The 15,449-nt window shown below is 37.7% G+C and overlaps 1 protein-coding gene across 1 annotated transcript in view; it reads left to right on the top strand.

The window, feature by feature from the left end:
• Nucleotides 1-15,449, top strand: part of LOC140463584 (poly [ADP-ribose] polymerase tankyrase-2) — a 69,922-nt gene that overhangs the window by 29,069 nt on the left and 25,404 nt on the right. The window contains exons 7-16 of the mRNA XM_072557779.1: nucleotides 1,812-1,878; nucleotides 2,641-2,827; nucleotides 6,860-6,981; nucleotides 7,963-8,054; nucleotides 8,172-8,250; nucleotides 8,420-8,591; nucleotides 9,712-9,791; nucleotides 11,542-11,687; nucleotides 12,254-12,419; nucleotides 14,579-14,798. Coding sequence (XP_072413880.1) covers nucleotides 1,812-1,878; nucleotides 2,641-2,827; nucleotides 6,860-6,981; nucleotides 7,963-8,054; nucleotides 8,172-8,250; nucleotides 8,420-8,591; nucleotides 9,712-9,791; nucleotides 11,542-11,687; nucleotides 12,254-12,419; nucleotides 14,579-14,798 — 1,331 coding nt within the window. The remainder of the gene's footprint in view (nucleotides 1-1,811; nucleotides 1,879-2,640; nucleotides 2,828-6,859; nucleotides 6,982-7,962; nucleotides 8,055-8,171; nucleotides 8,251-8,419; nucleotides 8,592-9,711; nucleotides 9,792-11,541; nucleotides 11,688-12,253; nucleotides 12,420-14,578; nucleotides 14,799-15,449) is intronic.

The following is a 15,449-nucleotide window of genomic DNA, read 5'->3' as shown; positions in this document are numbered from 1 at the left end:
GACGCTCACAACAGACTTCACAAATACAGACAAGAAATTGTGCGCCAAAAATCGTTAATTTCAAAAACCACCAATCAGGAATGGACCCAGACCATAGAACAGGCCGTCACCATAGGACAGAACAGGACCACACACTGCAAAAAAAATGGCACTAAAAGAAAAAAATGGCCAAACTAATACACAACGAAGAGGACACCTCAACACACACCTGGGTTAAAAACCTCTCCCACAGACACGGAAAGAACAATACTGGCCAAGGGACTCAACTACAACCACAGGGACGCCAAGACAGCAGACTTCCTAGCAGCACTAGAATGCACACTCAGGAACAATGGACTGACAGAAGAGACACAACAAACTGTGAGACAAAGTATCGTACCTCTGATAACAAGGAAAAGACAAACACATAACCTCAACACCAAGGAGAGGGAAGCACTAAAATCACTAAGAAACGATAAGAACATAATCATACTACCAGCAGACAAAGGCAGAATGACAGTCATCCTGGACAAAGCAGAGTACATCCAAAAAGCGCAACAACTACTTGCAGATACCAACACCTACCAAAAGAGGGAGTTTGACCCCACCCCACAGCTCACCAATAGGATAAACAACACACTGAGGAATCTACAAAAAAAACGGACAGATAACCTACAAAGAATGAAACCTGAAAGCAACAACACCCCCAGATTCTATGGACTACCCAAAGTGCACAAACCAGACATCCCACTCAGACCCATAGTATCACTACCAGGGACGACACCACACAAACTGGCCAAAGAACTACAGCAGAAACTGAAACACCTGATCAGCGGATCCAGACAATCTATACAATCAACACAGGAATTCTTGGACATCATCAGAAATATACACATAGACAAGGAAGAAACCATGGTCTCATTCGATGTAACGGCACTGTTCACCTCTATCGACAAAACCCTTGCCAGAGAAACAATAGCCAACCTGCTGGACATACAGAACAGACAACAGAACGTTGAACCTATCAACAAAGACGGCATACTTAAAGTAGTGGACCTGTGCCTCACAACACACTTCACATTCAACAACCAGATATACGAACAAATCAACGGAACACCCATGGGCTCACCGATCTCTGGACTCCTAGCAGAAGCAGTAATGGAAAGGTTAGAACAAACAGTCTTACTGCAAATTCAACCCAAACTCTGGGTCAGATATGTGGATGATACCTTTGTAATCATTAAAAACAGAAATAGAGAACACACACCGGATCATCAACACCACACTCGCAGGAATCCGATTCACTAGAGAGGAAGAAAAGGATAACCACAGAACCACAACAATAATAAAGAATTTTGAACAGTTTATCTGTAGAATGCAAATTTGAAATCCTTGAAATGATTTCCCCTCCCCTTCTCTGAAGGATTTGTTCTGGTCTATTTGCACAGCCTGCATTTTCTTCTCAGCCTTTGACTGCTGGGAAACTCCAACAGCTATTTAGAAATGGTGGAAATCTGTATAGGGAACATGGTGGAAAGTGTAATTTTCATTTGTCAGCTGTGAAATAAAAAATCCAGAGTACACTGCAACAATCCATATCTGATTACTCATATTATAGATGATGGAAAAATGTCAAAAGTAAAGTGCTATCTTTAGCCTTTGAAGGAGTCCAAAAATTGCTGACAGAGTTAAATGCATTAATTTGCACTACATGCACTATGATTACCTGGTGTAAAATGCAAAGAGGGGATCAAGAGAAGTATCAAAAGTCTTTGTTAGTAATTTATTGGAACTATTCTGAATATTTTATATAAATCTGTTTTGTATTTCAGAGACTTAGTACCTCTTCACAATGCCTGTTCCTATGGTCATTATGAAGTTACAGAGCTCTTAGTTAAGGTTAGTATTTAAACCTTGTTCTGAATTTGTGCATTATAGGTTAGTTATACCGGTGTGGATAATTTGTATAGAGCTAAATATATTAAAGAAGAAATAATGCTCTGGAACTCACTAGCATTCTGTCTTGAACCAACAATCAGATTCAACATAGGCAAATGGGATCAAAATCTCTGTCTTGTACAGGATCGTGACCATCAACTGGATTTAAATGTTTATAGGCCCATAGTACAAAATTTCACTAACTTGACACTAAATTGACAATCTCACATCAAAACAACAAAAGGTGGCTTGTGGAAAATTGAAAATGTTCCACCGATAGAGTTGGGGCAGAGAGGAGGGGGCTCGACCTTGTACCTAACTGTATGATAGATATGTACTTGGCATTGTGGTTAAAATACAGCATTTCCCAGGGTTAATATCTTGTGCCTGAGAGTGTAAAACCTAGCTTAGATCTCTATGGTGCTGTAAAGATAGCCAATGAATTTGTATTCATATACTGAATCTGAAATAAAGCTTTTTGCTCTATCTTACCATCCCTTTTTTTCTTGATGCTATGTATTTGACTTCCTATTTAACGTTAGAAATTGAGTGAAATAAAAAATATTGTTTTTCTCACTTGTCTCCACTTCTAAATGGTGCAAATTTCTTAACGTGTGTTTCTGAATTGTTAATGCGCGTTCCTGAATACTTGAACAGTGCACTTTGAAGAAGTTTAAACTTATTTTTATAATTAATTTTTTGAAAACTGATTTCTATTCACAGCATGGTGCGCATGTGAATGCTATGGACCTCTGGCAGTTTACTCCTTTGCATGAGGCAGCCTCCAAAAACCGGGTACAAGTATGTTCCCTATTGCTGAGTTATAGTGCTGATCCGACATTACTGAACTGCCATTCAAAAAATGCTATTGATTTGGCCCCTACACCACAACTAAAAGAACAATTAGCATGTAAGTTTTTCACAAACCTTTCTCTTTTTCATTGTTACTTTAAATTAAGCATTAAATGTTCTGTGACTGTTGAGTATTGGTCCATAATGATGTTTATAATGGGTACATTTTCTCAAAAATTTATAACTTCTTGAGAAAAGGATGCTGAACACTGCTGACATAGAAAAGGAAATGCATAAATGAACCTAGCTTATTTTTTCTATTTAGATTCTATGGTAATGGGCATCTCAGAGTTTTTTATTTGTAAAAAAGTGTTTTGTTTATCAATGAGCAAAAGGACTTCACCTTATCTAGTACCCCTTAAGTACTGGGTTGTTCCAAGGTATTTGCAGCCAATTGCATGCTTCTAACTGCTTATTACTGTTGCGTTTTGGGGAACCCCTGAGCCGTTTATGCACATTAAGATAGAACTATCCATTCATTTTTCTGTCTTAATTGTTTAATGATAGTTGAGTATATTTTGGCTCATGTACTCTAGAGAGTCTTTTCTCTTTGATTGTGCTTCAATGTTGTCTAATTGTGTAGTCCTTTTCTAAGTGACTGGTCCAGATTTGTCCCAAGATGTGAAGAGTTTGGGTTAGGTATCTATTTAACTTGCGATTCCCCCCCCCCCCCCAAAGCTTATCAAATAATAGATTTAGATTTGGTCTTTTATTTGCATTTTCCCACAAACGTGAATTAACAAATGCACTTCTTAGCGATCTGAATTTGAGCTCACTGACTCACTGTCACAAAGCATTTGAGGCCAAAATATTGAATGTTTTCAAAAAGGAATTAGATATAGCTCTTGGGGCTAAATGATAAGCCATAATCATTGCGAATGCTGGAGCATATTCGAAGGGCCTACTCCTATTTTTCCTGTTTAGTAACCTTTTACGTAGCTTAATGCTTTTGAATGTGTGTATGCTGATACTTTTGCATGATTGTGAAGTGTTTTCACATCCTGTTGATTTCAAATATGATTAGTAACCTGACTCCTCCACAAGTGGCAAGTCTTGTATCCCCTTTAGTTAGCAGACTATAGTATAACTACAGTACCATGTTAAGTCGTTTTTTAAACTGTTTGTTAACTTTGTGAATTTAATTTTGGTGCTTGTTAGCTAGGGTAATACTGACACCAGCATTTCCATGTCACAATGAAAATGCAATTTTGTATGTGTAGCATTATGTAACAAAGAGCTGATTGTTAAAAATGCCATCAGTTGTGGTGCTGGTGATGCACCTTTATGGTTTGCTAGTTGAACATTGTCCTCTAAGGTGTCAGCAAGAAAGTAGCATTCTTATTTTAGTTGACTCGTATGTGCCTCCTAGTTGTGTTTGTATATTTTGTAAATTTTGTGTTTCTTGCTGATTTTTATTTAGCCGTCACGGTCTTGTGCAATGCAAAAAATTCTAATATTTAGATCAATACAACCATTACTGAAATAACTATACATTCATTCCTCCATATTCGCAAAAATTCTGTTTCTGAGAAATTCATGAACGATGAAATTTGTGACTGAGGAACCTGTTAAAAATTGCACATACGTGAGTTTTGCAGCTGAATTGTGTTGCTACTTTTGGTACAGATAGGTGAATTCACGAATCGTGAACTTGTGGACACCAGGGATTCACTGTGTGTAACTCCGTGTTTATAATTTGCGGCTTTTGTGTTATACAGATGTTTCAGTGGATCAATTGAATAGCAGCTACTCTTTATTCACTGTTGCCCAATTCAACTTGGAAAGAATAATGAGAAAAAGAGTAGGTCATATTTTCCCTTGATCCTGCACTGTCATTCATATGATCACTGATCTAAACTCTATTTTCCCACCTGCTGTTCATAATCCTCAATTTCCAGTGATACTGAAAGTCTGCTCATTTTTGCTTTGAACGTACTCAACATTCATAGCCCTTTGGGTTAAAACCAGATCCCCAAGATTCACAGTACTGATGGTTGAAATTTACTCTTGTCTTAGTCTTAAATATCCTTTCTCTGGAGTTGTGCTGCCCTGTTCTAGATTCCCCAGACAGGGAAAATGATCTGTGTCTACCCTGTCAATATGTTAGATACTCTCTCATTCTTCGAAACTCCAGAAGTCATGGGTCCAATTTATTGGATAATCCTTCATCTCAGGAGTCGATTTAGTGACCTTTGTCAACCTTTTGTTGTACTTCCTTTTAGTGTAAGTGTGCCCCTCATTGGGTCTGAAGATTAAAACAGTGCCAAGTATTCCAGGTGTGCGCTCAACAACACACTATGCAATTATGATGTCAGTGTGCCTTCTAAGCTGCATGGCTGCACAGCTGCTTTGACGGTCCGTGCATACTGATGGGTGTGTTGATGCATTGATTTCTGGTTTCTCCAGATCTGACCTTTGCCGTCTGCGCAATGGCTGAAGAAATTACAGGGAATGGATTGTGCCTTTATTCCTGTTATCTAATCCCCTTGCAATAAATGCCAACATGATTTGCCTTTGTCATTGCTTGCTGAGACTGCATGGTAATTGTGTTCCTTGTATGCATATCCTCGACTCTTTCAAAATCAACATTTTCACTTCTGTTTTAAAAGATTACTTTTCTATTCTTAAGGCCAAAGTAAATAACTTCATTCTTCCTTTTTTTCTTACCATCACCCATCATTTTTTCCCCACCAAACTTGCCTGTATCTCCTTGTAACCCCTCTGTCCATCAGCATACATTTCCACCTAGCTATGTATCTTCAGCAATTTGTGACAAATCTGTCTCTCTGTCTTAGTCATTAATATAGATCTTAGGTAACTGGGCCTCCAGCGCTGATCGTTTTGGCACACCCTCAGCTATAGTCTGCCAGCCTAAAAATGCACCATTTGTTTCTGCTCACTTCCTGTCTATTCACCAATCCTCCCTCCATGCCAATATATTATACTGAATCTCTCTTGCCTCTTGTCTAGATTAGAAACAAGTGAGTTGGTTTTGCTCCATCACTCAAAAAAAAATACACAGGGGCAGGAGGCAGATTAATCTCAAAGCCCTCAAACCACCTGAGAAAATGCACTCCTGTAAATAGAATGCAAGTAAATGGTGAGAAACAGTTCCTCCAGTTGCAAGTAGGATCTCCTACCTTGTAAGCATGGGATAAAAGCAGCCTGTATGGAGAAGCATTGAGCTGTTGGGGGAACTCCGTGTTTGCTGGAGGAGCAGAGGTCAAGGGGGTCAAAAGCTAGGGCCTGCAGTGTGGGTGAGCAGAGGTTGCTGTTAAGACAGAGGTATTTGGGCTCTTGGACAAGTTAATTCATCAATACCCTAAATTATTAACTCTCCATTAAACGTAGATCCACAGCATATGAGGAAAACATGAATTTCCTATGTCTCACAATATTTAAATTGGTATAAGAAAACAGGTATAAGTTAATAAGTTTTTTTTTCAAAATAACTGATGCATTTCTACACAGTCATTACCTTAAATACACCTGCAGACTGGTGAAATCATAGCTAATGCACTTACTTAACATGTATAAAGCTGGATCATTTTAATCATACTAGTGCAACTGCGTTCAGAACAATTGTCCCCACTCCATAATGTTCAAGCATAGTAGCTCTTGAACTTGTCCAATCATGAACTAAACATTCTACATTAATTTGTAAGGAATTCAGCTACCATGTTCCCCCTTCCCTTGTAAACAAAAAGGCAGTTACTTATACAATGAAAAAAGTTATAGGAATACAAGATAGCAATGCCAGGGAAAAATTAATATTTTGAAACTTAAAGCTTTTCATGCTTGTAATATCTTTAGAAATCTTTGAAAATCTATTCATGCAATGCCTACTGCATGTTATTGCTCAAAATTGAGAGGTGTTGACTTCTGGGCAAACCAGATGTTTTGCAGAGGTTTGTAAGTTTACACATGTAATGGATTCTGATAGGTGAATTTTATTGAAACATTATAAGCTTAATAAAAATACCCCTTGATAGTTGATATGAAACATGGAAAATTGAAGCAATGCGCTCATCTTATGTTTAAATTTTCTACAAAGTGAGTTTTTAGTGCTTCGTTTAAATTGTCATTCTAGATGAGTTCAAAGGACATTCATTATTACAAGCTGCAAAAGAAGCAGATGTGACCTGTGTGAAAAAACATCTGTCTTTAGAGAATGTGAATTTCAAGCATCCTAGGACTCGTGAGACTGCATTGGTAAGAATTGTACCTGTTCTTACTTTGCATCTTTTCTGCTGTTTTGTTTTTAAAATGAGTCACAGTTTTGCTTTAGTGGTTTACTGTTAATGTGAATTAGTATATAGGCTTAAAATTTGTGGCTGAAATGATGTGCTTTTATACATTGGGACCTATTCTCTCCAGAATTATGTGCAAGCCTTGCCTGTTGGTTATGAAATAAAGTTTGGGCAGCCTGTTGTTGCCCATGGCTTTCTCAATGGAAATGCCTTGGCCATTCAGGGTAGACTGGTCCACCAATCAATACCCTTGTCTTCTGTAATACAAATTACTGTGTTCATTTGAAATTTGGCATTCTTGCGCCTATCCTGATGACGATGGAAATCTTTTGCAACCTGTCTCCCTTTTCAGCAACATTTATGTTATAGGCTACCAAATGTGAGTGTGTGCTCAAAGATGATCATTAAATCCCCTGAATACACTGCCAAGCTAATGCACAAGTTATTAAATAAATTGGCAACCAATTTTCAGACAGCTTTATAACTTTCACCAAATTTTTATTCATACAACTGTGTATATTTCAGTTTAGTCATTATCATCCAGTTATTTTTAAATATGCTTTGTGTAGAATAAAGCAGATAGCATTTTTGATACAGCTTTAATGACATGAAAGCTTTCCCACCAAATGTAGCCTTCATGATATTAGAATTTTTTTGATAATGTTAAATAAAACATTTCCGAGATGGCTGATCATTTTAACTCAAATGATTGGTTGAGTATTCCTAAATTTCTGCTATCCAGTTTGCAAACGGCAATTCATTTCTTATATGTGTAAATTGTGTAGATTGAATTTTTTAGCTGTTTACAGTATTCATATTGTTTGTGCTTGGAATGTATTTGCAATTTACGACTTTGTTATTCTTGAATATTTTAATTGACTTATGTACGTTTATGTAAAGCCTGTGAATAGAAGAGAATATTTAAACTTGTTTATCTTTATAGCATTGTGCTGCTGCTTCTCCATACCCAAAACGAAAACAGGTGGCTGAGTTATTATTAAGAAAAGGGGCTAATGTCGATGAAAAGACAAAAGAGTAAGATGATTTGCAAAGTTTTATTTTCCCTTTTTAAACATGTTTTCGCGTTGTTTGTATTTATTTAGATTTTCCTCAACGTGTCTCTCTCTCCCTCTCTGATTACCTTCCTCTTAGCTGTTTGACACCGCTCCATGTGGCATCAGAAAAAGCCCACAATGATATTATTGAAGTGCTTATAAAAAATGATACAAAGGTACGCAATTTTATTCTGAACAAAACTATATATTGAGTACATGTAGTGCATTCGTCCATCACTGAAATGTGCTGTTAAATATTTATAGTACTGTTACTATTCCTCTTGTGTGTTGCCGAAGTGATGTATCGTAGTTCTTGAATTACATATAATGTATTATGATTAATAGGTGAATGCCTTGGACAGACTTGGTCAGACACCTTTACATAAGGCTGCACAGTATGGTCACCATCACACATGTCGTTTGTTGCTGAATTCTGGATCTGACTCATCAATACTCTCTATGCAGGGTTTAACTGCATTACAGATGGGTAATGAAAGTGTGCAGCAGATTTTGCAAGGTAAAGAGAGCTAGTTAATAAAATGGATGCTGTTCTTTATACTAGTATTTTAGTGCCGTTGTGGCTTTTCTGTCAAATACTTTGTTCCTGTCATACCTGCAACAATGGTGTTTCCTTAATTAAACATAACATACCATACCCTCTGTTTCAGTCCTTGACAAGTTATGTCTCCTTAATCGTTCTTTGTTTTTCATTATTGGCAGTTCTATTTTGTTCCAGCATTTTCTTTCTTGTTTCCTCCATTGCTCTCACTCTCTTGCTTGCTCTGCCTCCCCACTTTCCCACCCCTCTGCTTTCTCTCACACTCCCACGTCTTAGGCTAAAAATACAAAATTTCAGTCCTTACTTCTATGCCAAAGTACCCAGGTCAAATTTTGTTGGCTTTAGCCAGAACTGAGTTTCAGGTCCCACCATCAAGCAGTGACTATTATGTGTTATTCTCATTATCAGTCCGTTTCTCTTGCACTGCAAATTTGCTGAAACTCTTCTCCGTGCCTGTGTCTCCTCTGGACTTAATATCGCATAAGTTTATATTGCCATCCTCCCAAACTGTACCTTGTTCTCTTGGATCTGTGCTCACATTTGCCCACTGCATTGCCTGCAAAATCCTTCTGCCTTTTACAGATTTCTCAACCGTCTTGAAGTCGACGGTCCCTCAAACCCCTTTGTACTAACGTATGCCATCAAGATTGGGCTATTGAACAATGCTTGCTTTCTTTTCCCGATCTTCTGCTGTGCTAGAACCTTCAATTATGAAGTCTTTGCACACATCTTAACTCTTCCTTCGCTGCTATTTTGTGTTTTTATTCTATCCATCATGACTAAGAAGTATTGAGAGATATTTTACTTTGTACAAAATACAATAATTCCTCTACAAGTGCACATTATGAAATAAACATTAATTAAATCTTAATTAAATAATGACTGCATTTAGTTATATATTTTTATCATGAGTGAAGCAAAATTTGAAGGCAGTGTTTTGTTTTTTTTTACTGAACTTGCAATTTTATTTTTAGGAAAATTAGTTTTCTAATTGCATCTTTTCATTAGCATTGAACTTAAGCTTCTGTTGCCTTATTTAAAATCTGTTTTCCTTTCTTCTTGCAAATCCACTTTGTAGAAGGTGTCATGTTTGGAAACTTTGACACTGATCGGCAGTTTTTGGAAGCAGCCAAAGCTGGAGACTTGAGTATGGTCAAGGTAATGTTTTTCAGAATAAAATGTCGAGATTCACGCATCTTTAACTTTTACATTTGAAAATTTGTATTATTACAACTTGCTCAATAGGTGAACAGTGTACTTCAATCTGGTTAACTATAAAATTAATAAAGGAGCAAAGAACTAAATAAAGATAAACTTTTTCTTTTTACTTTACTTTAATCCTGCAATCTATTGATGGAAGAAGAAATTTAAGTTGCGCGTATGTTCACTGAGTTGGGAAGTTGATTGGCAGACATTTCGTCCTCTGTCTAGGTGACATTTTCAGTGCTTTGGAGCCTCCTGTGAACCACTACTGTACTGTCTCTTCTGGAATTTATCTGGTTTCCTTCCTGCTGCTTCCAGTAGTTTGTTGTAGTGGCCGGTATATTGGGTCTAGGTCCACGTGCTTGTTGATGGAGTTTGTGGGTGAGTGCCATGCTTCTGGAAATGCTTTGGCTCTCCTTTGTTTGGCTTGTCCTATGATTGTTGTGTTGTCCAGTCGAATTTGTGGTCCTTGTCATCTGTGTGTATGGCTACTAGGGACAGCTGGTCGTAACGTTTAGTGGCTAGTTGTCTGCCAGTTTGTCAGCCGGCAGCTGCGCTCTGACAACAACTCACCAGGACAAACAACTCTATACCCATCACATGCAAGACAAATGTAATTTATAAGATTCCATGCAAAGACTGCATGAAATGCTATATAGGACAGACAGGCAGACAACTAACAATCCGCATCCACGAACACCAACTAGCCACTAAGTGCTGTAACCAGCAGTCCCTGGTAGCTCCACACACAGATGACAAGAACCACAGATTCGACTGGGACAACACAATGATCACAGAATAAGCCAAACGCTGGACAGCCAGAGCTTTTCCAGAAGCATGGCACTCATCCAAGGACTCCATCAACAAGCACGTGGATCTAGACCCAATATACCGGCCACGACAACAAACTACCGGAAGCAGCAGGAAGGGAACCAGTAAATTCCCAGAAGAGACAGTACAGCAGTGGTTCACAGGAGGCTCCATAGCAATGAAGATGTCACCTGGACAGAGGACAAAACGTCTGCCAGTGAACATACCCGCAATTACGACAATCGGCACCCAAGCTATAGATCTTTACGCGAGCCTTGAAGAAGAAAGTTTAAGTTTGTCCTGGATATTTGCACTTGGATGAAGCTCCCAGGCTTCAATGCAATTTAAAAAAAAACTAGCTGCATTGGGGGTTTCAACAGAAATGTAGCCATATTAGTTCTGATATAATGACCTGAGGAAAACTAATAATAAACTAAATCTTTAAGTATGACGGTAGTTCATGCAGTTTTGGTCATTTTGTGAAATAATGTAATTAGTATTGACGTGGGTGAGAGAACATGGAGCTTTTTCTAGACTTAGTGTACAACATTAGAACTTTAAAGGTAGAAAGTTAGGTCAAAAAAGATAAGGCAATTTACCGTTTAGTGTTTTTTAGCTCCTTATGATATATTTCAATGATTGAAAACGGTTGAGTGGATTGAAATTAGTCTATATTGAATAGGTATGAAGGTCATGTCCGCGACACACTTATGAAAGTAAATTGTTCATTTATGTTGTAGTGTCACCTGCATATTTCTGAAATTCCCATTCTGAAATCAGCTGCACTGATATTCAAAAGTTGAGATTTTAATCTTTTTTAATCTTTTAGTTCTGCCCTTAAAGAACTATAGCTGGAGAGTATATTTAAAAATGTTGTCTAATGGTATTCTTTCAGAAACTCTGCACTCTTCAGAATGTAAATTGCAGAGATGTCGAAGGGCGCCAATCTACTCCTCTCCACTTTGCAGCTGGCTACAACAGAGTATCCGTTGTGGAATATTTGTTGCAAAATGGTGCCGATGTTCATGCCAAAGATAAAGGGTAATGTTTATTTACTTCCTAACTCTTTCCGCTTTTTTGAAAATTCGAAACTGTTACTGATGTCTAGTGTGGCATTAAATCTTGATGAGAGTGCCATTTTAATGCTTAGGAGTTTTGCCATTGTTAATTACAAATTAAATACTGAATGTAATAGTTTCAATTATTTTATTAGGAAACAGCTATGTGGCAGTTCTTTTCTTCACATCTTTCTCCACTACTACTTCCCATCTTCACCCCATACGCAGGGATGTTTGCAGACTGCCTGACACCCACATGCCACCTGTACACTCTCATGTGCATTCACCACTCTGGTTAGAGTTTTGATAGAAAATAAGGTTATACGTTGAAGGGAGATTCTTTAGGATATCCACTTTTTGGTTCTAGGAATGACTAAAAGCTAGTACTGTAGCTGAGTACTGATTATAGAATTTTTACAGGAAGTTTTTCAATTTACATAAGTTTATAGTCAATCAGGATATTGTTGTAATAGTTCCAGGAGCAGTATAATTTTTTTCAATCTTAATGAGACCTCATCATTTGGCATCCCTTTTTAATCTTTCTCCTAGGGGATTGGTTCCATTGCACAATGCGTGTTCCTATGGACATTATGAAGTAGCAGAACTCCTAGTCAAAAATGGTGCAGTGGTCAACGTCGCTGATTTGTGGAGGTTTACTCCTTTGCATGAGGCTGCAGCAAAGGGAAAGTATGATATTTGTAAGCTTTTATTACTGGTAAGTGAGCCTAGATCTTGCAGTAGAAATTGGTGAAATTATCAGTGCTCACTATTCACTTTAAAGGTGCAGACCTGAAAGTGACTTCGACTGACTTTGGATGCATTATAAGCCTGAAAACTAAGATGTTGCTGTCCCAAGTTCCTCTGCTCACTCATAAGTTGGAATATTACTCCTATTACCATGAAGGATTGAAGTATTTATTACAAATCATAAGTGTGGAGTTGTGATACCCACTGCACACCTGCTAAATTTATTGGAAAAACTTGTCTATTTAACTGTTGTTTGAATTTTCAATGGTGGTATGTCTGAATTATTGAGATACACCAGTTCTTGTTGAAAATTAACTTGACATGTGCAATATCATTCCTTAAGGTTTTAACTAATGCTGGCAAATTTAAAATGTTTAGACTATCTGTTCTGCTTTTATTTTGTGTTCTTCATAATTTGGCATTAAATGAACTACTCTTACTTGGATTTCCTCACTCTCACTATTTCAGTAATGAATCTATAGTTCAGGAGATGTACAATTGCTTGCCCTGTTCATACAGTACCTGGTCCCCTGTAAAAAGAGTTAGTCATGCTGTTTACAACTTTTGCTAAACTGGTGTCCCAGTCCAAGGCCTGTAAGTTTATGGGTAAGTGTAAGACTAATGACATACAGGCTGTAATAACAAAAATCAAAGAATAAATATCAAAGAAATAACTGTTTCAGATGACATCTAGTGCTCCACTAGCAATTAATTGTTTTCAGTTGCCGTCACTTAAAGGGAAATGCAGAATGAATGTGAATTGGACCTTGCAGCTTGCACAATGAATGACCAAATAACCTAGTGTTGGTGGAGAGAGTTATACTTATCAATACACAGAACATTCTCCTTCAATATCGCTTGCAGGATTGTCTGTTATCCGCAACTGAACTGATAGAAATCTCCCCTGTGAATGAGAAGGTTGTGGGTTTGAATCCTGCTCCAGGGCATGAGCGATTTGAGGCTGACAATAGAGTATATTACTGAGGGAGCATACTTCAGTAAGTGATCATTGCCATAATGACAAGTGGGGGAAAATGGCTACATGAATTGACACCAGAACACTAGAGGGAGAACTTCCCATGCATCCTATTATTTCCCCACTTTCTTCAAAGGAAACACACCAGCAAGCAAGCAACCATTTTTCCCTGTAATAAAGCAAATGCATTATGCAGGCAGCCATATTCCTCCTCTGATTCTAGAGTTTACTCCAGATCTCTCTCTCGGGTAGATATTTGAGTGTCTTTGGAGAGGGTGCACACAATTTCCACTGCTGTGCTGGAGGACTTCAGTGCCTATTGCTTGTACGTTTGATTAAATGTTAGTAACTTTCTAATTTAGTTGGCACAGTTTCCTTTTTGATTTTATTTGGGACAAAGAGTTTGTCATCCTTTAGGTTGATTGCACCATCTGTTTTTTCATTGTATTTGTGCTATAGATTCATAGAAGTGTACAGCACAGAAACAGATCCTTTGCTCCAACTCATCCATGCCAACTAAATATCCTAACCTAATCTAATCCCATTTGTCAGCACTTGGCCCATATCCCTCTTAAATTCTTCCTATTCATGTACCCATCTAGATGCCTTTTAAATGTTGTAATTGTACCAGCCTCCACCACTTCCTCTGGCAACTCATTCCATACACACCAACCTCTGCAAGAAAATAATTGCACCTTAGGTCCCTTTTAAATCTTTGCCTTCTCACTTTATGCTGAAAAATGGATCATGCTGTTGAAGTTTTTCATCCTGTACTTATCAAGACAGATGCAAGCAGCCAAATTTCAAAGGAAGCAACAATCTGTTCTGAATGAGAAAAGGGTTCTGAACAATAAGCATTCTTGCATCTATGCTGATGAACACAAGCTAAGAAGTTCTCACTGCGCATCATTTTTTTTCCCATGATGCAGGTTCTGTACTATGAAGTGACTTTTGGCGTATGTTTGTTGATTGTAGTTTTGATGTCACTGCTGTCTTTGCAGATGCAGTTTGTGCTTATGCAAATAAGACTTAAATGGGGGCCAAATTGAGAAAATATAGAACCAGTTCTATGGATGACTTTAATAAATTCATCTGTCTTTTGAGCAGTGTTATCCCAGATATTCAGTGTCAAATTTTGTTTAAATTGCTAGCATGGTGCTGATCCAACCAAGAAGAATCGAGATGGAAATACTGCCCTTGATCTGATAAAGGATGGAGACACTGACATTCAAGACCTCCTGAGTGGAGATGCTGCTTTACTTGATGCTGCAAAGAAGGGTTGCATGACCAGGGTGAAAAAATTGTGTACAGCAGACAATGTTAATTGTAGAGACACCCAGGGCAGACATTCAACACCTTTGCATTTAGCAGGTCTTTTTACATCAATTCTGAACTTTGCTTTATGTGTAATATGGAGAAGTGCAGCCAATTGAATGCTTGGGGCAAAATTAGCACTTTCACATCAAAGTAGTACCTTCACAATCATTAACTCAATTTGATAGTATCAATATCGTAAAGTGTCATCATGTCTGATGTGAATATTTGACAAGTCAGGTTACAATGTGAAACCTGGCTTTCCAACTTTGTTTTTTAAGTTGTGGAAATCAGTTCTTGTACACACAGTCAAGAGTCTGCCTGTGTACTTTCATCACAAAGACTAAAACATTTATTAAACAAGAGCATGAACTAATATTACACTAGACAGAAAGATTGAGACAAATTCATGACAAGTAACAGAAAAGGATTCCGACTCGCTATATGTATTTTACCCTATTAATATCCTTACAAACATTAAATCCTGGTGAAGATTTATCGCTATCTTCTCACCATGGCTTCTTGCTCAGGTGAGCACAGTTGTAATCAGTTTCTGTCCGGCAAACTTTGGAGCATTCATCAAATGCTTTTTCTTCAGATGGTAACGAAACACCTACAACAAACTGCTAACTAAACTGGCTATTATTTTAACTTCAAAACAAACATCTGAGTTCCTTAAACTTCATTTTCAGCCATTTTGCAGGATTT

The sequence above is a fragment of the Chiloscyllium punctatum genome, chromosome 38 (assembly GCF_047496795.1).
Source record: "Chiloscyllium punctatum isolate Juve2018m chromosome 38, sChiPun1.3, whole genome shotgun sequence".
In the NCBI taxonomy this organism is placed as follows: domain Eukaryota; kingdom Metazoa; phylum Chordata; class Chondrichthyes; order Orectolobiformes; family Hemiscylliidae; genus Chiloscyllium; species Chiloscyllium punctatum.
This window is presented reverse-complemented; position numbering and strand designations above follow the sequence as displayed.